General features: G+C 40.9%; 1 protein-coding gene across 1 annotated transcript; it reads left to right on the forward strand.

Moving 5' to 3' along the window:
* Positions 1–1,837: 1,837 nt before the first annotated feature.
* LOC126986572 (mitochondrial amidoxime-reducing component 1-like) lies at positions 1,838–23,439 on the forward strand. The gene is made up of 5 exons (XM_050842834.1): positions 1,838–1,973; positions 4,134–4,351; positions 9,805–10,007; positions 13,796–13,870; positions 21,774–23,439. The coding sequence occupies exons 1-5, from the start codon at positions 1,838–1,840 to the stop codon at positions 21,943–21,945; spliced, it is 804 nt and encodes a 267-aa protein (XP_050698791.1). The 3' UTR covers positions 21,946–23,439.
* The last annotated feature ends 1,414 nt before the right edge of the window (positions 23,440–24,853 follow it).

Below are 24,853 nucleotides of genomic sequence, written 5' to 3' on the forward strand. Positions count from 1 at the left end.
TAAATAAACCAGTTTCCCCTTTAACGTTTCCTATCACGGACTAAAACAAGCTAAAATTTAATGTCTTTATTTTTTACACTTGTACCACTTCTGTTTAGCTTTTGTTTTCGGTGATTTATATGATGCTATGACTTTTGTAGCTGTGAACTACGTTACATTTGCATACTGAGCAGAACAGCGACCCCAAAGTATGAGAAATACTATTGAAAACATAAAATAATAATGACTCGCGGATCACTGCTTCGAAACAGTGACTCGAGGCAGATAGCATTCGCCTCGATCGCCACTTTGTTGCAGTCTTAGGCGTGTGAGGACGCATATGAATGAGGGAAGGAAGGCTGTGACTTGTGTGCTTCGTTCAGTGTCCTTGGCGCGGCAGGACCCGTTGATGACGAGGACAGCTCAGCGGGTGCTCCCGCGGGGCAGGACGGGCGGTGCTACTGCCTCAGGGAGACAAGTGGCGGGAAGCCGGTGAGTGACGGAACTCAGCGGTTGTGGCGACGGTGGCAGCGGCCGAGCCGTGTCTGTTGTTTATGTCTAAAACATGTACGCAAATTTTAAGTATAAATTAATATCCATTTTACAAAGGCTGCGGGAGGCGGCAGGGAAGTGACTGGCGGCACGAGCCAAAGTGATGCAAGAGGCGACAGGTGGACGAGACGGGATTACCCTTTACCGGGGAAGTGTGTGTGTGTGTGTGTGTGTGTGTGTGTGTGTGTGTGTGTGTGTGTGTGTGTGGTGTGTGTGTGTGTGTGTGTGTGTGTGTGTGTGTGTGTGTGTGTGTGTGTGTGTGTGTGTGTGTGTGTGTGTGTGTGTGTGTGTGTGTGTGTGTGTGTGTGTGTGTGTGTGTGTGTGTGTGTGTGTGTGTGTGTGTGTGTGTGTGTGTGTGTGTGTGAGTTTGTGTGTGTGTGTGTGTGTGTGTTAGGTTTGGTGTGTTTGAGTGTGTGTGTGTGTGTGTGTGTGTGTGTGTGTGTGTGTGTGTGTGTGTGTATGTGAGGGGTGTTTAGGCTCAGCCTATAGTGCCGGTGAAGCAGTATATATATATATATATATATATATATATATATATATATATATATATATATATATATATATATATATATATGTATATATACACAGGGGCGTAGCCAGGGGGGGTGGGGCACAGAGGGCACGTGCCCCCTCCCCTTCAGGAACTCCTTTTTGTGGGTTTGTTGGAAGTTCTCGAGAATGACATGCCGTGCATGGCTGCGACCGCCCAAATAGTGTAGATCAGCGGTTCTTAACCTGAGGGTCGTGACCCCCTGGGGGTCCTTTGGGGTTTCTCGAGGGGTCGCGGAGGGTTTGGGAGAAAATAATTTACTTCATGTATGTGAAGCGGCCAGCTGCTGAAAACATCAACCACAATCAGTCAGTCAGTCAGATCATAGCTGCGGGGGGAGGGGGGGGTCTGTATGTGCTCCACTCCTGGCTGTGACTCCCAAGGTGCAGCAGTTGCACCAAGGTTTTGAGTCATGAAAGTATGAGGCCAAGCAAACTGAAGGTTCATTTTGAGTCTTACCATAACCAACTGGTGGACAAAAACTTGGACTACTTCAAGCGAAAAGAAGCTGCTCTGAAGGCCAGTCGCATCGATTCCACTGGTCAGTTCGCTCGTCAGAACAAAGCAGTGCGCTGGAGGCTTCATACAGAATTGCTCTAAAAAATCGCGCAGACCAAGAAGCCTCATACCATTGGTGAAAATCTGATTTAGCCTTGCATTCTGGAAACCACGAAGGTGATTCATGTAGAACAGCAGGTACACAAGTTGAGGGCAATTTCCCTTTCGAATGATAGTCAAAAGTAGGATCTCACGGACATGAGTGAGGATATTCTCCTGCAAGTGGTGAGTGCTGTGGAGAGTAGTCCTGTTTATTCTCTGCAACTGGATGAGTCGACAGATGTTGCCTCATGTTCCCAACTTATTGTTTATGTTCGCTACCTTGACAAGGAAGGTATGAAGGATGAGTACTTATACTCTGAGCCAGTGGCCACAACAACTCGTGGAGAAGATATTTTCAGAATCCTAGAAGCCTTTCTCCTTATTAAACATGGGCTGAGTTGGGAAGCACTTGTCGGTCTGTGTACAGATGGGGCTTCCATGATTCGTGAAGAATGTCGCTCCGCATGTCTCCTTCACTCATTGCATGATTCATCTTTATGCTTTGGCGATGAAGACTATCCCATCTGGACTTCAAGAAGTGCTCACAGACGTTGTGAAGATTGTGAACCAGATCCGAGGGAGCGCAACAACTTCAAAGATTTTTAAAGTGCTTTGTGAAGAAATGGGCTCTGACTTCTCTGTTCTCCTGTTTCACACGGAGGTACGTTGGCGCTCACGTGGCAAAGTTATGAATCACGTGCTGCAACTTCGAGAGGAAATAACGATGCTGTTGCAACAAGGTCGTACCTCGAAAGAAAATCTTCACGAAATGATGCAAGATGACTGTTTCGTAACATAGGTTGCCTACCTGGCTGATTTCTTCTCTGAAGTGAATTCCCTGAATATTTAATTCACTCCAAGGAAACCTTGCAATGCTGCACACAGTTCGTGACAAAGTGGCAGTATTCAAGTGTAAGATTCAACTTTACGTGAAAAAAGTTCAGGACAGTGACACAGCTGACTGCTGAATGCAGTTTCCGTGAGGAGATCTCAGCTCATCTTCTAGCGGTGAATGACGCCATCGAAAGTTACTTTCCAGGACTGGATGACCACTGTATTGATGCGTGGATCTCCAGACCCTTCTCAGTGAAGGACAGTGCCATGTGATACTGATGTTGCTGCGAAGGTAGAATTTCTTCAAATTCGTGAGGATACTCAGTTGGAAGTCGATTTTACTGAACAAGAGCTTCCGACATTTTGGGCGACACTGAATGACGACTATCCTCTTCTTTCGGTGCGTGCACTGACCATGCTGGACCTCGACCTATCGCTGCGAGGCTGGATTCTCATCAATGATGGCAGTGAAAACGAAGGCACGCAGTAGACTTGTGATTGACAGCGACATGAGGTGTTGCCTGTTGAGCACTGCTCCTCGCTTTGATGTACGTATGGCTGCAAAACAGTGACGTCAGTCCTCCCACTGATTGAATAAGTAGGTTTTATTTTATGTGCATTAGTTCCATGGATTTTGAAATAGCATTTGTAGGGGATCTGTGGCATTTTTTAAGGTCTTTTATTTGTATATATATATATATATATATATATATATATGAATATATATATATATATAAATATATATATATATAAATATATATATAAATATATCTATATATATATATATATATATATATATATATATATATATATATATATATATACACACACACACACACACACACGAGGTGCGTTCAAAAAGTATCCGACCTTTAGAAATAAATAAAAGGATTTTGTATATTTCACAAATTTTATTTAATCATCCTTAAAGTACTCTCCTTGGGAGTTCACACACTTCTCCCAGCGGTTCTGCCACTGCTGGTAACATTTCTGGAAATCCTTAACTATAATAGTGTAGAGCTCTGCCGTCGCTTTCTTCATAATTTCCTCTTGCGACACAAAACGCTTCCCTTTCAGGATTGTTTTCAGTTTAGGGAACAGCAGAAGTCAAGGTTCCATGTCCGAAGAATAGGGAGGGTGTTGAGCAAGTGGAGTGTTGTTTTTGGCCAGGTGACTCAGTGCGACGAAAACGACCGGAAATGTGGGCGGCGAAAACCTGACAGCTTTACCAGGATAATGCACCGGCTCATTCTGCCCACCTGATCCAAGGTTTCCTGGCCAATGATTTTGATTTATATTATATATATATATATATATATATATATATATATATATATATATATATATATATATATATATATATATATATACACACACACACACACACACACACACACACACATATACAGAGAGAGAGAGAGAGAGAGAGAGAGAGAGAGAGAGAGAGAGAGAGAGAGAGAGAGAGAGAGAGAGAGAGAGAATATTTTTTTACAAAGTCAGCAGTTAGATATTTTTTTTTTATAAATGTTGATGTATAAAGTCAGTGATACTATTAATCATTATTTCCTGCGTATTAGTTTGCTTTATTTTAGTGTTACACGTACATATTGATGTGATAAAAATGACGATGTTGTGACCAAATTCTTTTGTTCTAGGATTTGGGGCCAGGCAGTGAGGGGCGTGGACTGCGGGGAAGAGGCAGCCCAGTGGCTCTCTGAAGTACTTTACAAAGGGGAAATGGGCGTCCGCTTACTGTATACAGCAAAAGTCATGAAAAGTCGACCTCCACGAAGACTGGACTACTATGACTTTCCGCAGATCCAAAACAATGACACGGTATGGGCATTTACCTTTGAATTAGATACAATGGGCATGTTAAAATAGAGATGAAATTTGCTGACTGCGATAGCTTCCAGTCTTGAAGGAGGGGGCAAAAAGTAGAATTGCTAAAAGATATAGTTGTGTCACGAGAAAGAGGTTCAGTTTGTTAACTAAGTTAGATGACTCTGCTACTATCAGTCGGCAGCAGCTTAGTTAAACATTATGATAATGATATTATGGCAAACTAGAATTGTCAAAAATATATCGGAAAATATATGGTCTGGTCGTTAATTCATTAGGGAAAGAGATATTTGTATTCCTTACTCGTACAAATTATGTCAAAGGATTCAAGTCAGAGGAAATAATAAACACATACAAGGCGTAGCGGTAGGCGGTGGCTGAGTTGTAGCGTGGTGGGCCCACATTCACCGCGTGATGGACGACGCGAGTTCGAATCCCCACCGCTACCTGCTCGGATTTTTCAGTATCCGCCGAGTGGCTTAAAACTACCCACAGCTGTCCTGAAGACAACCCATCAACCCGGACTCTAAAGGAAACCGTCCACGTGAATCAAGAACGAGTTCCCTGGGGCAGCATGAGCCAAGAAAAAATGGCGCCACTATAAACACTTGCCTGCGCCATGACGGGCTGGGGCCGACTACCATCCAAGCCCCTCAAGCAAGCCTCCTGGCGCTAAAGGCGTAGACGTAAAAAAAAAAAAAAAAAAAAAAATGTATCCTCGTTGTAAGACTGTCGATGGCGTTCAGGCGGGTGGAGGTAATGTTTATCGTGTCTGGTTTTATACTTATAATTATTGTTGTAGTTATAATTATAGTTATAGTTTTGTTCGGCACTTAGCGGTGGTAGGCTTTTTTAATGGGGCCTGTTGGTTGACCCCCTTAGTGGAGCGGTCTAGATTTTACAGTGGCATCATTTTTGCATGGATCATGCTGCCCCTTGTAGTTCCACTTCATCCACGTAATAGAGCATTAGAGTCCAGGAGTATAGCTGTTCATCAGAACAGCATGTGGGTTGTCTTTGGCCACGCGACCATGACGGAAAATTGTCAGTTCATAGCGGCGGGCGGTACTTAAACCCGGGTCTCCGGAACACTATGTCCGCACGCTGACCACTCAGTCACCGCCTGCCTGTCATCAACCAAATGCCATAATAGATGTAGGTCACAATTAGGCAGGGTGAGAGTTAGGGCGAGTCTCTGACTTACAACTTCTGTGTTGGCCTGATAGCAGAATACAACCCCTGTGTGGTTCGAATACTAGGTGGGTTGTTTCAATTTGTCATAGTATGGCAGATAAGCAATCAACGAGAATGGCTAGATAGATTAAATTTACTGTTAAACACCACCGAGAAGACACTGGGTGAGGAGCAAGGTGTTTCAATCTTAACCTTCCGTGTCGACGAGGTAGCGGAAAACGCCGCTTGTGTAATTGGAATAACTGTTGGGCTACTTCATTTTGTCTTAGTATGGCCTGTAAGCAATCAAAACAATGCCCCAATAGATAAAAGTCACTGCTAAACACTACCGCCAAGGGTTTTTGAATGGTATGGTGAGCCTCACTTTTTAACCAATGTGGGTAATAAGCTTAATTAAAGATGTCACCTGTGTGATTTAAATTCAAACTTCAGCCTTTCATCTTATATTGCTTAAATGTCATCAAACCCCGTCATATAATATATTAAGCCACCACCACTGTGGTGAAGTGTGTAACACGCCTAGCTACGAATCTGCTCGTCTGTGATCGAATTCAGGCCGAGCTCTTCATCTTGTCCTTCCGGTTGGTGGATAAATGGGTACCGGAGGGGAACCAAGGATAAGTAACTCAGATAATCCAGATGTCACTCTGGACCTTTCTCTCGGGGTTATGGGTTGCTTTCAGCCACAAGCTCAAGGACTAACGTGACGAAAATGAACACTGAAACCACGTGCAGCCTAAGTGTATGCCTCCATCTTTACCTCTACCTACCCACCACATAAATAAGGCTGGATGATAAACTAGGTAAAGGTAAAGTTGGGAACACACGCTGGAAATACAGGCATCTTAGCTCAACAAATTCCAAAGATCAACAACATTGCAACGCTGGATTGGCCTGGTGCGGCAACGGATTGGCTGCAAGGAAAGCGAATGCAGACTCAGGCAAGGCGCATATTCTTGGCCGGCGTATATGGCCATTGAGGAGCACGATGCAACGGGTGGAAGGAGTTTGATCGTATCTTGAACAGCATGCATAGACTTTTGAAATCGCAACGATTACTCAAGTCCCCCCAAATCGATTCATCTCAGATGATACTAGCGTTACGCACATTTCTATCAAGGAGGCCAAATGACAAGTCTCAGCCGAGGGCCCCACCAGTCCACAATACTCATGTATAGCAATAAAAAAACAGGAAGCAAATGGCAGCCACACATTACGAAATATGCTGTGAGCTTCTCCATATACCGAGCTTCCGTGAAGTCGAGCTAACCATCGACCTTATGTTACGTTGAAACTCGAGTTTATCGTCGAAGAGAGGTCCCAATAAAGCAAACACATAACTCTTAGCTAGCCTGACTCACTGTAAAGCAGACCATAGCGAGATTGTACGACAGTGCGGGATTTATAAACAAGAATACACCTGGACTTCGACGGATTCATTTTCACGTTCCACCTCTCACCTAGATATACGTCTCAGGTCAATTTATGAACTCCATGTCGTACATGAGGGGATTGGATAACAATAATCAGGGCCACATCCTCCGCCTAGCCATACAAAGTGTTGCGCATTGTGCGGAAGAAATCCGTAATGGAGATGTTGAACAGTCCAGGACCCAAGACGCTACCTTTGCATTTGACACTTGGAGTCAGTCGCTGAAGCAACCATCAACATCGACATGGTGTGTACATCCCATCATGAATTGTGTGACAATGGACAGCACCGATCCAAAAATCGCAATTTTCTTCAATATCCGCAACAGGCTTTCATGGTTGGTACGATCAAATACAGCTGACAGATCTTGTTGCACCATCCACTATCACGCCTCATGAACATACTGGAACAGTAATCCTAAGGGCTTCTTTCAGATGTATAGAACAAAAACACGGGAGCTAGTAGAAAATTACGAAAATATGAGCACATTGTTGAACGACTACTTCCTTTCAGTATTCACACAGGAGGATCGAACGACTATACCGGAAAGAGTTCATGTGTACGAGGGCGGGGATGGCGACAAATTGAGGGATAAAATCATTACCAGGCAAGTAGTTCAGGATGAGATAGATAAGCTTAAGAAGAACAAGTCGCCAGGTCCTGACGGGATATTTCCGAGGGTATTAAAGGAATTAGGTGATGTACTCAGTGACCCACTAACCGACATCTTTAAGATGCCAGTAAATACTGGCTATGTGCCGAGCCTATGGAAACTAGGTAATGTGACGCCGATTTTTAAAAAGGGGGACAGGTCAGTTGCTTCAAACTATCGCCCAATTAGCTTAACATCGGTTATAGGCAAGATGCTGGAGTCCATAATAGCCAGGAACATTCGGGAGCATTTAGAGAAACATAGCTTAATTCACGACTCGCAGCATGGGTTCACAAAAGGTAGGTCATGCCTCACCAATCTCTTGTCCTTCTACAATAAAGTATTTGAGGCGGTTGACAGAGATGAAAATTATAATGTAATCTATCTTGATTTTAGTAAAGTGTTTGACAAAGTTCCTCACCAACGACTGTTGCTTAAATTACAGGCTCACGGAGTAGAGGGTAAAGTTTTGAACTGGGTCAAGGCGTGGCTTAGCAATAGGAAGCAAAGAGTGCAAATCAATGGTAAAAGATCTGACTGGGGACTGGGTTCGGTATTAGGTTCACTTTTGTTTATTATTTATATCTAATGACTTAGATACAGGCATTAGTAGTGATGTCAGTAAGTTCGCAGATGATACCAAGATCGGTAGAGTAATTGAGTCGGATCGGGACGCTAGTATTCTCCAAGGTGAACTCAACAGATTGTATGACTGGGCGGATAAATGGCAGATGGAGTTCAATGTAGGGAAGTGCAGTATTCTGAGTGTAGGTAGGAACAATCCCTCTCATAACTATTGCTTAAATGACACTCTCATAAGCAGGTCTGGGTGCGAGAGAGGTTTAGGGGTCTTAGTGAGCTCTGATCTCCGTCCAAGGGCACAATGCATTCAAGCTAGAAATCGAGCTAATAGGGTACTGGGATTTATTTCAAGGAGCGTAAGCAACAGAAGCCCCGAAGTCTTCCTCAAACTATATTTAGCATTAGTTATACCTCATCTTGACTATGCGGTTCAGTTCTGGTCACCTTACTATAGAATGGATATCAAAATGTTAGAATCGGTGCAGAGGAGGATGACTAAGATGATTCAGGGGTTGAGAAACTTGCCATACGAGGAAAGACTCAAACAGTTAAACTTGCATTCTCTAGAAAGGCGAAGGGTGCGTGGAGACATGATCGAGGTTTATAAATGGATGAAGGGCTTTAATAAGGGAGGCATTCATAAGGTTTTGTTGGTAAGAGAACCGGGTAGGACACGAAGCAATGGGTTTAAACTGGATAAATTCAGATTCAACAGGGACATAGGCAAAAATTGGTTTACTAACAGGGTGGTGGATGAGTGGAATAGGCTTAGAAGTCATGTGGTGAGTGCCAATACAATTGTCACATTCAAAAATAGACTAGATAAATTCATGGACAGCGATATTAGGTGGGGTTAGATACACGGGAGCCTAGGGTCAAAGGAGCTGCCTTGTACAGGCCTACCGGCCTCTTGTAGACTCCTGCGTTCTTATGTTCTTATGTTCTTAACATGAGTTCACAGGAAATGATCAGAAGAACATCAGTATTCGCGAGACCTTTACGGTGAGGGAACTCATTATCTAGCAACAAGCTAAAGACGAGCCAACAGATGCAAGAAGATTATCGACAAGATCGGAGATATTAAGATCGGTCGGTAGTTCGTAACATCAAGGGTTGAAGATTCTTTGGGGATCGGTGTAATGTAGACTATCCTGCAGCATGCAGAGAAGCACCCGGACCGGATGAAACCCCTGAATACACTGCTCAGTTTTGGCGTCAACAAAGCCGAAGTTTCCTTAAGCTCTTCGTCCAGGTACTCCATCCGGACTACCTGCACACGTATTATTTGAATGTTGAAACTAATAATATATCGACATATCCATGAAGGATTCATTTTCTAATATTGTATTGTATATCATTTGAAAGCATAGTGATTTTATCTGTTTTTTCATCCCACGAGTCATTTACGATTGCAATGCCACAAATATAATATTTCTTCGTAGATATATAATTATAAGGAAAGTAGATGAAAATTTTCTATTTGTATGCAAAATACAAGGTACATAAGTTAATTCATTTTTACTCAAAAGTGCTTTACAGTAAGTTACTCAGAAATCTCTCATCGAACATGTCTTTGACGTTTCACAGATGTATTACGCGGACACTAGTGCCTACAATGTAGCTTCTCAGTCTTCATTAGAGGACTTAAACAGTCGACTTGCTCAACCTATTGAGATGAAGAACTTTCGTCCCAACATCGTAATCTGTAGAGCACCTCCGTTTGCTGAGGATGACTGGCTCTATCTGAAGATTGGGGATGCTGTCTTCAGAAAAATCAAGCCATGTGAAAGGTATGTAATACGATGGGAAATGTTTGGAAATGTTTAAAAAAAAATAGTTTCAAGCATTATGAATGATCAAAACAGTATCACCATCTGAGAGAGAGAGAGAGAGAGAGAGAGAGAGAGAGAGAGAGAGAGAGAGAGAGAGAGAGAGAGAGAGAGAGAGAGAGAGACCAGTGCCCCTTCGGGACGCATTGGGCAACTTCAGTGCTACTACTGGCACTGACAGGATTGGCTACGGGCTAGGTAGGCGGTGGCTGCGTGGTTAGCGTGCGGGCCCCGCATTTACCGCCCGCTACCACCTGGGATTTTTCAGTCATCGCCGAATGCCCTAAGACTACCCACAGGCTGTCCTGGAGACCACCCATCAAACCGGAATCTAGAAGAAACCGTCCAGGGGAATCAAGAATAATTTCCGGGGGGCAGCATGAACCAAGCATAAATGGCGCCACTATAATAAAAATTGCCTGTTAGCCTTGCTGGGAATCGGGACCGATGTCGCGTAGGATTATAACTCTCCTGAGGCGAGGCAAAAAGTATTTCAAGGGTCTCGCTGAGGAAGTCGAGGGCCATTTAAATGCGAATGACCACCGCCCTGCTTACTGAGCCTAAAAAAAGCTCCGCTCCGTCGATCCGTCTCAGGTGAGAGCTATTCAAGCAGGTAATGGCTGCCTCGTATCTGACATGGATCGGCAGAGGGCTCATTGGGCTCAGTATTTTGATCAGTTGTACACAACGAACCCTCCGTGAGTGAGAGCAGCTTCCAGTTGCTAGGTTGTAGGTGGCGGATGCTGATCCACCCATCGACGAAAACCCATCCTCTCGACGAGGTCAGAGAGGTTGTGGCAAAGTTGAAGGATGGAAAGGCACGCGGGTAGCTGCAACATCGGGACGGAACTCCTCAAAGCTGGAGGTGAGGCCATCATACGCGGGTTGCATGCAGTCTTGACTGGCGTATGGTAATCTGGTACCATTTCTTCTGACTAGAAGAGGTGGTTGGTCGTCCCTATCTAGAAAGGGGAAGGGGACTGTCAGAACTGCAACAACTACCACCGTATATCTACCTACACGGCTCAGTGTGCCAGGCAAGGTGCTTACCCAACTATTGCTGATCCGGATTCGCAGCTAGATGCTGAAGTTGCAAAGACCTGAGCAGGCTGGGTTCACACTTGGTAAGCCGACAACTGACAGTATCCTATAGTGCTTCATGCAGTTGTGGAGCGCAGACGTGATTTTTGATACTGAATGCTTGCAGCCTATGTCAGTCGCAGGAAGGCGTTTGATTCAGTGCATCGCAAGACACTGCGGGATCTCCCGCGACTTCGAGGGATTCCTGCAAGGACTACTGGTTTACTGACAGTCCTATATACTGGGACTGAGAGTGAATGCTATAAACCTTGGGGGGGGGGGGGGGGACTTGTTCAGCTTCTTTCCCGTGAACCCGAGAGAGAGGCAGGGCTATATTTTTTGCCCCATTGCTTTTCAACACCCGTACGGACTGAGTACTAGGTAGTTGCGGACCAAAATCATTGTGGAGCATGTATTGGCAATACCAGGGTCACTGATCTTGATTTACCGATGATACAATAATCATTGCGGAGTCGCTGAAGGTTCTGATGACGACTCTCGGGGCACTGCACAGGGAAGCGAAGCCCTTGGGACTTCAGGTTTCCTGGGCCAGGACCAACGTACAGGTGTTTGAAGGCTGGATATATAAAACAGTAGTGATTTCGATTATACGACGAGGACATTGAGCTTAGTAAATTTCACATACGTCTACGGATAATAATGGGAAAACCCTCGAAAGACAAAGTCACTATATATATATATATATATATATATATATATATATATATATATATATATATATATATATATATATATATATATATATATATATATATGGCTGGAGACTTAAGAGGAGTCTTGATAACTCATCGAACCTCTTTCTTATCAATTTCTGCATCATTCGCGGTCTTCGTTCTCATTTTCATTCTGTGGAACACCATCTTTCTTCGTCTAAGCCTCACCGAAACACAGGTTTCTGAGGCTACTGACAGCAATCTCTACTCTGTTCCCTCCTACTATCTCTATCCTAAATTTCAATCCAAAGCTGGATGTTGCGCCTGCTTGCGCAACGACATCACCCGCTCTCGTGCCCACAACCTTGACTCTTCAGAATTTTCCACCATCTGGTTAAGTCTTCATTGTCATTCTATTACTAAATACATCTGTACTGTTTATCTCTAACCTAACTCTACTAACTATGTAAAATTCTTTGACTATTGAACTCTAAAGTGGAGCAGGAAGGAAAGGTAGATGTTTTCAGGCAGAGGCGAAATAATTTGACCAGGCAGGGTGTCAGCACGGAAGCACAGTTTTTAAGGACAATAGGAGGCACTCCATCAGGTCCATAAGCCTTCATTTTCCCTTCGCTGAAATCTCTATCTTGGGAGATTTCAATGTTCACCACCAGCTTTGGAGTTCATCCTCTTTTACTGACAAGCCTGGTGAACAAGCCTACAACTTTGCTCTCCTCAACGATCTAGAACACCTTTGGTTACCTATATATATTCCTATATATATATATATATATATATATATATATATATATATATATATATATATATATATATATATATATATATATATATATATATATATATATATATATATATATATATATATATATATATATATATATATATATATATATATATATATATATATATATATATATATATATATATATATATATATATATATATATATATATATATATATATATATATATATATATATATATATATATATATATATATATATATATATATATATATATATATATATATATATATATATATATATATATATATATATATATATATGAGAGAGAGAGAGAGAGAGAGAGGTGTGTGTGTGTGTGTGCGTAAGTTTGCATGTATGTATGTATGTGTGTGTGTGTGTGTGTGTGTGTGTGTGTAAGTTTGCATGTATGTATGTGTGTGTGTATGTGTGTGTAAGTTTGCATGTATGTATGTGCGTGTGTGTGTGTGTGTGTGTTTATGTTATGTCCCATGGTGCCGGTAGGCTCTCTTGATGTGGCCCGATGGGCTGCCGCAGCCCGTTGTGGCGCAGGCACGTGTTTATAGCGGCGCCATCTTCTCGGATCATGATGACTCCCGGAGCTCATCTTTGAGTCTCTTTTTAGAGAAAAATCTTAGAGTTTTGGTTGAATGGTAGTTTTCAGGAAAGCATGTGGGTAGTCGTAGGCTCCTTGGCGGTGACTGAAAAATCCCGACTGTGGCAGTAGGCATGACTTGAACCCGTGTTTTCCTGGACGCGGCACTGGCACGCTAACCACTCAGTTATCGCCCCCTCCTATGTGTGTGAATGTAATGCACCACGGCCTGATCATGAGTTGGACTCGCAATCGCCAGCAAGTACCCTCTCGACAAAAGCAAGCTCATCCTCATCATAGTTTATGTCTGGCCGATGTCTGCCAGGCCCTCACACACCACACACCCCATCTTACTTGGTTAATGGGAGACAATAACCATTCCTTGTCAGCGGAAATTTTCCGGCCTGAGCGGGGCTCGAACCGCCTCCTGTCAGGCCTTGAAACCTGGTAACGCAGCGCTGTAACCGATTGAGCTAGGGTATGTGTTTCTTTGTTTGTTTATTTGTGTGTGTGTGTGTGTGTGTGTGTGTGTGTGTGTGTGTGTGTGTGTGTGTGTGTGTGTGTGTGTGTCAGACATGTTAGTATTAAACACCAAATTTCGTTTTCTCTTTTCAAGGTGCCTGCTGACCACAGTAGACCCAAAGAGTTATGAACGGGATCCAAACCAAGAACCTCTCTCCACTCTCCGCACGTAAGGCTGTGTGTGTGGTGAGGGGACGGACGTGTAAATGTGTGTGGGGGGGAGACCATTTATCATGGTCTGATAACGTGCAATGCCCTAGCTTCCAAAGTTGGCTAAGTTGATTACATGACGGGTATTTTTGTGTTTGTGTTTGTTTGTTATTTGAGTGTGTGTGTGTGTGTGTGTGTGTGTGTGTGTGTGTGTGTGTGTGTGTGTGTGTGTTTATCGATTTGTATTTACCAGGGTTGGTTTGATTTAAATCAAATGATTTAAATCAAGTGATTCAAATCGATTTAAATCATAGTAAAAAAATCATGATTTAAAAAAAATTAGATATATTGTATGTAAAATGATTTAAGTGTTATATCAGGAGTAAAACATATATATATATATATATATATATATATATATATATATATATATATATATATATATATATATATATATATATATATTTGTGTGTGTGTGTGTGTGAGGGGGGGGGGGTTCCGGAGAAAAGTTCGTTTAGAAAAACTTCGTATGGCAATAATTCGTAGGATAAAGTTCGTTTGACTAAAGTACGTCAGGATAAAGTACGTAGGGTATAAAGTTCATGTCAGAAGTCCGTAATGGAAAAAAAAACGTAAGGTTAAATGTTCGTCGTGCAAATGTTCGTTACAAAAATGTTCGTACGCGTAAAAGTTCGTATGGAAAAAGTTCGTATGCAAATGTTCGTACGCAACTGTTCGTACGCAAACATTCGTCAGAGATAAATTTCGTAGGGTATAGAAAAACTTGGTATGGCAATAATTCGAAGGATAAAGTTCATTTGATTCTAGGACCAAAGTACGTATGGAAATAGTTCGTATGCATAAAGTTCGTACGCAATTGTTCGTACGCAAATGTTCGTAAGGGATAAAGTTCGTTTGAAAAAAGCACGTACGCAAAAGTTCGTATGCAGATGTTCGTATGGTATAAAGTACGTATGTAAAATATTCGTAACGACAAAAGTTCGTCGGGACAGAAGTTCGTATAGAAAAAGTGAATGAGTGTGTGTGTGTGTGTGTGTGTGTGTGTGTGTGTGTGAAAAACAAATATTGCGAACTTATAAACATGAACAAATCTGAAATACTTCTCACCTGCAGCGCAAAGTCGGCGTCATCGGCGTACTGCTGCTGGAGTCCGACGTTCTGCACCTTCTTCCAGACGTTCTGGGCGAGGTAAAAAAAACAGGTGGACTGCAGCTTCTAGGGGAAGACTTCCTGGATCGCGTTCATGGCCGCTCGCTCGAGATCAGTCATCACGGAGCCACCGAAGCCGGGGCGTCTGGGTGACTCGTATATGGCTGCGCGCAATTTCTTCCTATTTCCTTTTTTTACAATTTAACTTTATCAAGCTTGAACCCGTGCCTGAACCTACCTGCCTGTAGGTGTGTGCGCTCTTGTCTTCCAGTAGTGCGTATGCACAAGGCACTGTTATGGCCAGGGCGGTTATGCACAGGCTAACGGAATGAGCCAGAAGTCGGTATTGTCAGACGCTTCCACCCCTCACATCATCTATTTCCAGAGGCCGAAAAGGAGAAAAATCGGGTTCTAATGAATGTTTTTTTTAGGTTCATGGTACAGAAGAAGGGTCAAACTACCAAAAGTGTCATAAAACTAACCCTGGAAATGCCCAAAACTCATACGAAAGCCTCGTCAGACATGTGTACCTTGGCGCCGAAAAGTTTAAGAATATGGCCCTCACTTCAACTATTTCCAGAGGCCGAAAAGGAGGTCAGTCGGATTCTAATGAGTGTGTTTTTAGGTTCATGGTATAGAAGAAGGGTCACACAACCAGAAAGGTCATAAAACTACCCCTGGAAATGCCCAAAACTCCTACGAAAGCCTTGTCAAATATGTGTACCTTGGCGCCGAAATGTTTAAGAATACGATAAGAGGCAGGTTGGCTTTCTATAGATAACCCGGGCTGCTTCTTTGGCGCTGTTCGTCCTCAAGGTTACCGGATGCGTGTTGCGTGGCGATAAACTAGAACGCACTTATGTATGTATGCATTAAAGTCGTTTTAAGCCCATTGTCACCGAGAATAATAAATAGTGTCCTCGGATTCAGATTACGGAGCCATTTTAAACAGCGGGACATTACTTAGTTTTAAATTTTAATCCTCCTGAATTGCGTTACTTGAAGATGGCAGAGAAACAAAGAAGTATTAGGTTGGAATACATGCATGAGCGTCAGGCCTTTTAAACGAAATATGATTGAAGATAATTGTTTTAACGACAGTATTACCTCCTCTACTCGGGTCCCGCACTGCGCAATGGAAACCTGAACGATGAAATAGTTATGTTACTCAATGAAGGAGTGAAAACTTTGAAAGAATTATTAGTTTAAACGGCCACTATCCCCTTTTTAAATCAAATGTGACCCCACCCTCTCTCTCTCTCTCTCTCTCTCTCTCTCTCTCTCTCTCTCTCTCTCTCTCTGAATATCTATCTAATATCTACCATCTATCTACCATGATCGGTAGAGTAACTGAGTCGGATCAGGACGCTAGTATTCTCCAGAGTGAACTAAACAGATTGTATGACCGAGCGAATAAATGGCAGATGGAGTTCAATGTAGGGAAGTGCAGTATTCTGAGTGTAAATAGGAACAACCCCTCTCATAACTATTGCTTAAATGACACTCTCATAAGCAGGTCTGGGTGCGAGAGGGATTTAGGGGTCTTAGTGAGCTCTGATCTCCGTCCAAGGGCACAATGCATTCAAGCTAGAAATCGAGCAAATAGGATACTGGGATTTATTTCAAGGAGCGTAAACAACAGAAGCGCCGAAGTCTTCCTCAAACTATATTTAGCATTAGTTAGACCTCATCTTGACTATGCGGTTCAGTTCTGGTCACCTTACTATAGAATGGATATCAAAATGTTAGAATCGATTCAGAGGAGGATGACTAGATGATTCAGGGGTTGAGAAACGTGCCATACGAGGAAAGACTCAAACAGTTAAACTTGCATTCTCTAGAAAGGCGAAGGGTGCGTGGAGACATGATCGAGGTTTATAAATGGATGAAGGGCTTTAATAAGGGAGATATTCATAAGGTATTGTTGGTAAGAGAACCGGGTAGGACACGAAGTAGTGGGTTTAAACTGGATAAATTCAGATTCAACAGGGTCATAGGCAAAAACTGGTTTACAAACAGGGTGGTGGAAGAGTGGAATAGGCTTAGCAGTCATGTGGTGAGTGCCAATACAATTGTCACATTCAAAAATAGATTAGATAAATTCATGGACAGCGATATTAGGTGGGGTTAGATACACGGGAGCTACACGGGAGCTTATGTTCAAAGGAGCTGCCTCGTACAGGCCTATCGGGCTCTTGCAGACTCTTATGTTCTTATGTTCTTATGTGTATTGTATACAGTTGCTGGAAGAGTACTAGAGAGACCTTGAACGTGCCATCAGCTGCCCAGTGAAGACTGTAGGCCAGATTCTGCAGCCCCCAGTCACTGCTGTACAGTACTATCCTTCTGCCATTGTAGGCCTCGTCATCGCCGCTGTCATACAACAAGAAGCGTATCATAGGCAGGCCCCGCGACCCTTGGGTCAGACCAAGCTCCGGTGGTATGACGAGATCACCGATGGTCGCCGGCTCAGCAGGAGCTTGCCTTGCTCGCTTGCGGTAGCGTCTAATACTGCGGTTCATGTCACCTTCGCGTGGCATGTCAGCCCTGGCAGCCAAGCTCATGTCCCTTTCAGCCGCATCCCTCACTGCATGCACTGGTTCCACGGTCCCCTCAGCCCTTTATTTCATTACAGCGCATTAGAGAGCACTACGAAAATTATATATATATATATATATATATATATATATATATATATATATATATATATATATATATATATATATATATATATATATATATTCTGTCTTTCCGTCAAAATTGCAGCATCTTGTGTCAGACACATATTGGGCCTGTACCACATACAGTTGTTCACGTAATTCGTGAAAAACAACAACTCAATAGGCTCGCTAACATGTTGATATCACCTTTCACAAAATCACTCACATTTACAAACATAAATTAGTCATAATATTATATTATAATAATCACTGTTACCTTCCCAAGATGTTGTGTTGGTCGTCCTGCCTCGGCAATGTGGAGCAGGAGCTTTGAGTCAAGTGGGAACGTGGGAGTGCTTTGCCGGGGTTGCCGGTTAGTTACCTCTGCGTTCCCACAGAACAATCATCACTTTATAATATGCCTCTTTATTTTTTTATCTAGCACGAGGAAACAAATATAAAGAAAATATAATAAAATAGAAGAGAGGTTGCAGAGGCCAATATTGACTGTTTGTTTGAAAGTTTGCCCCAGGTGGTTCATCTCTCTTGCGCGGACCGCAGTGCACCTCCAAAGATCTCGCGCCTCGCGGTACACTGTAAACTGTAGAGTACGGTAGCGCTACGAAACTCTACTGAACGTGCCGCCGCCCCATATCTTTTCATACAGGATGATCAGACTTAATTTGTCAGCGCTGCTTAATAAATTGTAAAAAATAAAAAATAAAAAAAAAATAATAATAATAATGATAAATAAATCAAAATGAATAAACAATAAATAAATAAATAAATTTTACTGAAAAAAGGACAGAAGAGGACAGATTTTGACTCCTTTTTTTCAAGAAAACTTTTGGACAAAGTCTCAAAAAAGGACAAACATAACAACCTTGATGGATACGGGTATTGGCCGGGTCCTGTACGCGTTTTCCCGTTCTGACACATTTCTGCACTCTCCTCCGCCCCCGCTCTCCTCGTGGTCTGACAGCTAATCACCGACTGCCAGAATCGCTAAACGTGTTGCCAGTTGTGAAACATTTTCACCAAGAAGCTTATTGTGGTACTAGTACTCATTAATGTGAATGCATGTCATTAAATTTAAAAAAAAAGTTGATTAGAGAGAGAGAGAGAGAGAGAGAGAGAGAGAGAGAGAGAGAGAGAGAGAGAGAGAGAGAGAGAGAGAGAGAGCTGTGGTGGTGGTGCTCGAGTTCGTGATGGTGTAATTGTAGTACAGAAGTAATAGTAGTACTACACAAGCGCGCGCGTCTGTGTGTGTACTTACTACTATAAATACTGCTACTACTACTACTATCCTCCATATACAACAACTACTACTACTGCTACTACCCTCCATATACAACAACTACTACTACTTCCCTCATCCACATACTATTACTACTACCTTCCTCCATATGCTACTACTACTACTACTATACTACTTCCCTCATCCACATAATATTACTACTACCTTCCTCCATATGCTACTACTACTACTACTACTTCCCTCATCCACATACTATTACTACTACCCTCCTCCATATGCTACTACTACTACTACTACTACTATGCTACTAATACTACTTTCCATGTACTACTACTACTACTACTACTTTCCATATACTACTACTACTACTACTACTACTACTACTACTACAACAATTACACCACCATCACAACCACCACCTTAACACACACACACACACACACACACACACACACTCTCTCTCAGCAGGGTCGGCTCTCAGCGACCCCCCCCCCCCCCATTTTTCATGGGTTCCGGACAAAAGTTCGTATAGAAAAACTTCGTGTAGCAACTATCCATAGCGATTTATTACCATACAAACATGCTTACGAACTTTTCCGTCCGTACTACTTTACCCAGAATAATTTTATCCCTGACGAACATTTGCGTACGAATAATTGCATATGATTTTTTTGCTATACGAACTTTTGTTATTACGAATATTTTACATGCGTACTTTATACTATACCATCTGTATACGAACTTTAGCGTACGAACTTTTACTTAAGTATTTTTGTCAGGCGAACTTTATCCCTGACGAACATTTGCGTACGAAGTTTTTGCTTACGAACAATTTCATACGAAATTTTTCCATACGAAATTTTTCTGTGCGAACTTCAGTCCCAACGAACTTTTGTCGTTACGAATATTTTACATATGTACTTTATACCATACGAACATCTGCATACGAACTTTAGCGCACGAACTTTTGCGTACGTGCTTTTTTCAAACTAACTTTATTCCTTACGAACAATTGCGTACGAACTTTATGCATGCAAACTACTCATCGCCCCTCTGACTCCTTTATGCCTGTTATTAAGATTCTTAAGAATGATGTTTTCTATGCCCTCTCTGGCCTCAACCCTCAGAAGGCTTATGGACCTAGGAAGAGATATGTGAACCAATTGTACAGGAAAAGTATCAAGTCTCCTTGTCCTGTACTGATCCTGTACTGGTCCTCTACCATGTCAGGCACCAGTGAATCATTGGCATCTCTGACAAGAAAAAAAATATTACTCCTACCTATGATTTTTATGTGGAAAACTCATCTTGGGTAATATATATTAATCCATGGTGTTATTTAACATTGAAAATGGCCACATAAGACTGAAACAAACAAAAAAATCAGTGGAAACAAACAGGGATTAATGCAAAAAATCATTTAAATCATAAAAAAATGATTTAAATAAAAAAATCCGATTTAAATAAAAAAAAGAAGAAAAAATGATGATTTTCCAACCCTGGTATTAACCGATTTGTATTATACAGGAACTGAGCTCAAGCTCGGATAGTCCTGTCTCCCAGTCTATATTTGTCAACTTTTCCTTAATTTTATGGACACTGCCTGCTTCAACAATGTCTTTGTTTAGTGTAGTCCATTTCATGTGTCCACACTCCTGTATAGAAAACTGTACTGTACAAGTCCCTTTTCTCAATTTCTTGCTGTATCCTCCTAGTTGCCTCCTATCTCGATTAAATGATTTCTATCTAACATGTCCATTCCACTTGTAATCCTGTACAACGCTATCAAGTCTCCTCTTTCTCTTCTTTCTTCGAGTGTTGGTAGACCCAGTTCTTCCAATCTTGTCTCGTATGACAGACATGATAGTTGTGGTACCCTTTTAGTTGCAATCCTTTGAATCTTTTCGAGTTTCCTTATATTCTTTTTCTTGTGTTGTGACCAAACAATCGTATACTCTAACCTTGATCTAATCAATGTTGTTATTTTTTTCTTCATCATGTCCCCATCTAAATAGTGAAATGCCACTCATATTTTGCAGTTAACTATGTGTTTGTCCGGATATCTTATTTATGTGCTTCTCAAGTGTCAGTGAATCTTGTATTATAATTCCTAAGTCTTTTTCATCATTCACTGTGTCGATGATTGTCTCTCGAATTCTATACACTTCACATGGTCTATTTTTTTTCCCATTTTCATTGTGATATTTCTTTTCGTTAAAATCCATCTCCCATTTTTTACTCCATTCATGTATCTTATTTAAATCTTCCTGCCGTTTATTACAATCATCATCAATTATTTTCCAAGCAGTTTGGATTCATCTGCAAACATTTTTTTTTACAACGAAGGAGACCGATCAAGGGCAACAAAAAGAGTGTAGATAAAAAAGCCTGCTACTCACCGCTCCCACAACAGACAAAGTAAAGAGTGGCCAAAAAGAGGGGTCAATTTCGGGTGGAGAGGTGTCTTCTTGAAAGATGTGAAGTCATAGGCAGGAGGAAATACAGACGGAGGAAGGCTGTTCCAGAGTTTACCAGAGTAAGGGATGAAAGAGTGAAGATGGTGGCTATCTTTTGCAGAGGGGGTTTGGACATTATGGGGATGAGCTAGAGTAAAAAGTTTAGTGCAGCGGGGCCGCGGGTGGGGTGGGGGAGAGGGGAGGCATGCAGTTAGCATACATAGTCAAATTTCTCATGTAACTCTTCACTTATTCTGGAATATATATATATATATATATATATATATATATATATATATATATATATATATATATATATATATATATATATATATATATATATATGTATTCTTATGTGTTCTTAATTTTCACTCACAGGTACCGGCTCATAAAGGATCCACCTAAGTTGGCAAAGGTATGGGCAACGAAGCCTGTCTTCGGTGCTAACATGGCTATCGACATTGGAGGATCAATTTCGGTTGGAGACAAAGTTTTTGCTGCCACAGTGTCTAAGAACCCTAGCTTCTCCATTTTCCATGATATGGATTAAATATATAATGTTTAGCAATGTAATTGTAAATTGGTATTGTGAGTAATAATATAAATATATTTATGCTGTTGCACTTGAGGAATTGTAAAAGGAAGATGAAAGAGCATAGTTCTGAAGGTTAAACAAAACATAACCTATTTCAAGAAAGGCATTGCCCATTTTCTGTACTTCCTAGACACAAATGTAATAACAGAAAATTCAGGACATAATTATATATTTCCCTTGCTCACATTTGTTGGTGTTAATTAGTTCCTTAGTCTCATATAATATTCATTTGTTATCCTAACATCCATTTAAGCCCATATCTCAAATTATGCACAGCTAAACACAAGATTTATAATATTTTCATTCTTTCGTTTCTTTTTCCCAGGCATTCCGCGTGGAAATTCTTTCTTAACCAGTAAAAATCACGAGCACGCATAACTCCATATAAAACACACCCATAACGATACTTCCACCCTCCTTCATATCTATAAAAAAAAGTTTTAGTTGTCCTGGTGATCAAGCTAGGAAAGTGTCCCGCCAGACCAGTCAGACAAGTGTTGTGTGTCAGCTTTTTTCTTAATTTCCTTTAGTGTAAGTACATTCAGTCTTTAGTAAGTTTTATTACGTAACTATCCAAATAACACCTAAATAGTGTACTCAATCACGTCTTTAGTTTAACATCCCTTTCCCCATAGTGTAGAATCTCGTGGGAAAATTGGCCCTTCCAGTATTTCGCTCGCGTTCCTACATCTCACTGGATGTTATTTTTTTTCCCCTGCAGCCTTACTTTAGGTTTTCTCGAGTCATTTAATTTATTTGTAACAAATCATATCTCACTACTGATTTGAGAACATCAGTCAGATATTTTAAATTGCGGCAGCAATATCAATTTTTTCATTATTATTGGTATTCACTCAGTCATTTAGAACTCTAGTTTATCAATTTCTTTTAATTATTTATCGTTTAAATCCTACACAAAAAAGTCAGATCATAATACAAATTACATTCTAGGCAAACATGTATGTATTGGCATGACCGCTGTTTAGCTTATAAAATTATAATCCTTTCCATCACACTCTTAACTGCAGTTTTTTTTTTTTAAAGTTATAAATGTACGACTGTAAAGGGCGGGAATTTACCCATATTTTAATCTTTTGTCGGTTAGTATGATTATAATTGTGATGACTGCACTAAATATAGAAATTTCCCCAGAAACCATACATGTTTATATACATATAATCAATGAAAGAGCTAAAACACAAGGGATCTCACCTTGACATTATTAGTATCAAATATGAGTTAAACTGATCTTATAAATATGAAATAGCTGAAAACACTTTTTAGGCATAGATAAAAAGATACTGTGTTTTCAGGAAACTGCCGCAGTGAGGTATATACATGGCTGACAATGCTGCAAGTTTATTTATAGAGCTGGTGAGGTGTCAGACGCTGTTCCACTCTCAGGACGTGTCCCACTCTGATGTGGGAGTGCGGATAACCCATTGTTTTCTAACGTGGTATTGGTCAACGTAGATATTGTTTGATTCGTGTCAAAAATATCGGTTTTTTTTAAAACTTCGTGTGTGGATTTGAGTCTTGACAACCCACCCTGTGCGAGCAGTTGCCAGACGCATAACGCGCACTTGTTCATGTAATGGCGGGCTTAAATGGCCGTGTATTTAAGTGGCCGCGCTCCTGCCACGCCCCCATTGGTCTTTCTTTTTATTCTTTGTTTTTTACTTTTTTTTTATTTTTTTTTTAGGCCTATTATTGCTGTACGATAGTTTGGACTATGTTTACTGGCAGCACGGCCAGCTACACCAAAGCCAAAGCCAATGCGATCGATATCAGGGAAGGGAGCGCTCATGCGCCGTGTTCACCTGTTGCTTTCGCTTCTTGGCTCATTTTGTGAGCTATGTTCTACCCCATAAAGCAGTGGTTCTTAAATTTTTTCAACGTCATACCACCTGAGACTCTCGAGGGCATTACCGTTACCGCTATATTAAATTTTGTAATAGTGAACTTTGAGTAAAGGTAAGGTAAAAAAAAAAAAAAAAAAATATATATATATATATATATATATATATATATATATATATATATATATATATATGAACATCCTGTTTTATTGAAGATGTTACAAAGAAAACACCTTGAAATATGCCACAAATCCCCTAAAAGTGCTAAAAAAACAGACCTTCAAGCTTTTTCCACATATAATCATGTATAAATTGGGCCAGATGATAGCCAATATAGCACAGTATCCATCAAAATTGATTAATAAAATTATTCAGGAGATGTATGTTAATTTCTCGTAAAAAAAAAAATAGTACAGTATGTCTAACTTTCTTAAATGCAAAATTAATAGCTTAGTATTCCTAAATGTGGAATAATAGCCTAGATTGCTAAATGCAAAATAATAGCTCATTATTCCTAAATGCAAAATAATAGCTCAGTATTCCTAAATGCAAAATATTAGCTTAGTATTCCTAAATGCAAAATAATACCTGTACCTAAGTATTCCTAAATGCAAAATAATACCTTAGTATTCCTAAATGCAAAATAATAGCTTAGTATTCCTAAATGCAAAATAATAGCTTAGTATTCCTAAATGCAAAATAATAGCTTAGTATTCCTAAATGCAAAATAATAGCTTAGTATTCCTAAATGCAAAATAATAGCTTAGTATTCCTAAATGCAAAATATTAGCTTAGTATTCCTAAATGCAAAATAATAGCTTAGTATTCCTAAATGCAAAATAATAGCTTAGTATTCCTAAAAGCAAAATAATAGCTTAGTATTCCTAAAAGCAAAATAATAGCTTAGTATTCCTAAAAGCAAAATAATAGCCTAGTCCTCCTAGATGCAAAATAATACCTTAGTATTCCTAAGTGCAAAATAATAAACTAGTTTCCTAATTGCA

Source organism: Eriocheir sinensis, chromosome 62, assembly GCF_024679095.1.
Source record: "Eriocheir sinensis breed Jianghai 21 chromosome 62, ASM2467909v1, whole genome shotgun sequence".
In the NCBI taxonomy this organism is placed as follows: Eukaryota; Metazoa; Arthropoda; class Malacostraca; order Decapoda; family Varunidae; genus Eriocheir; species Eriocheir sinensis.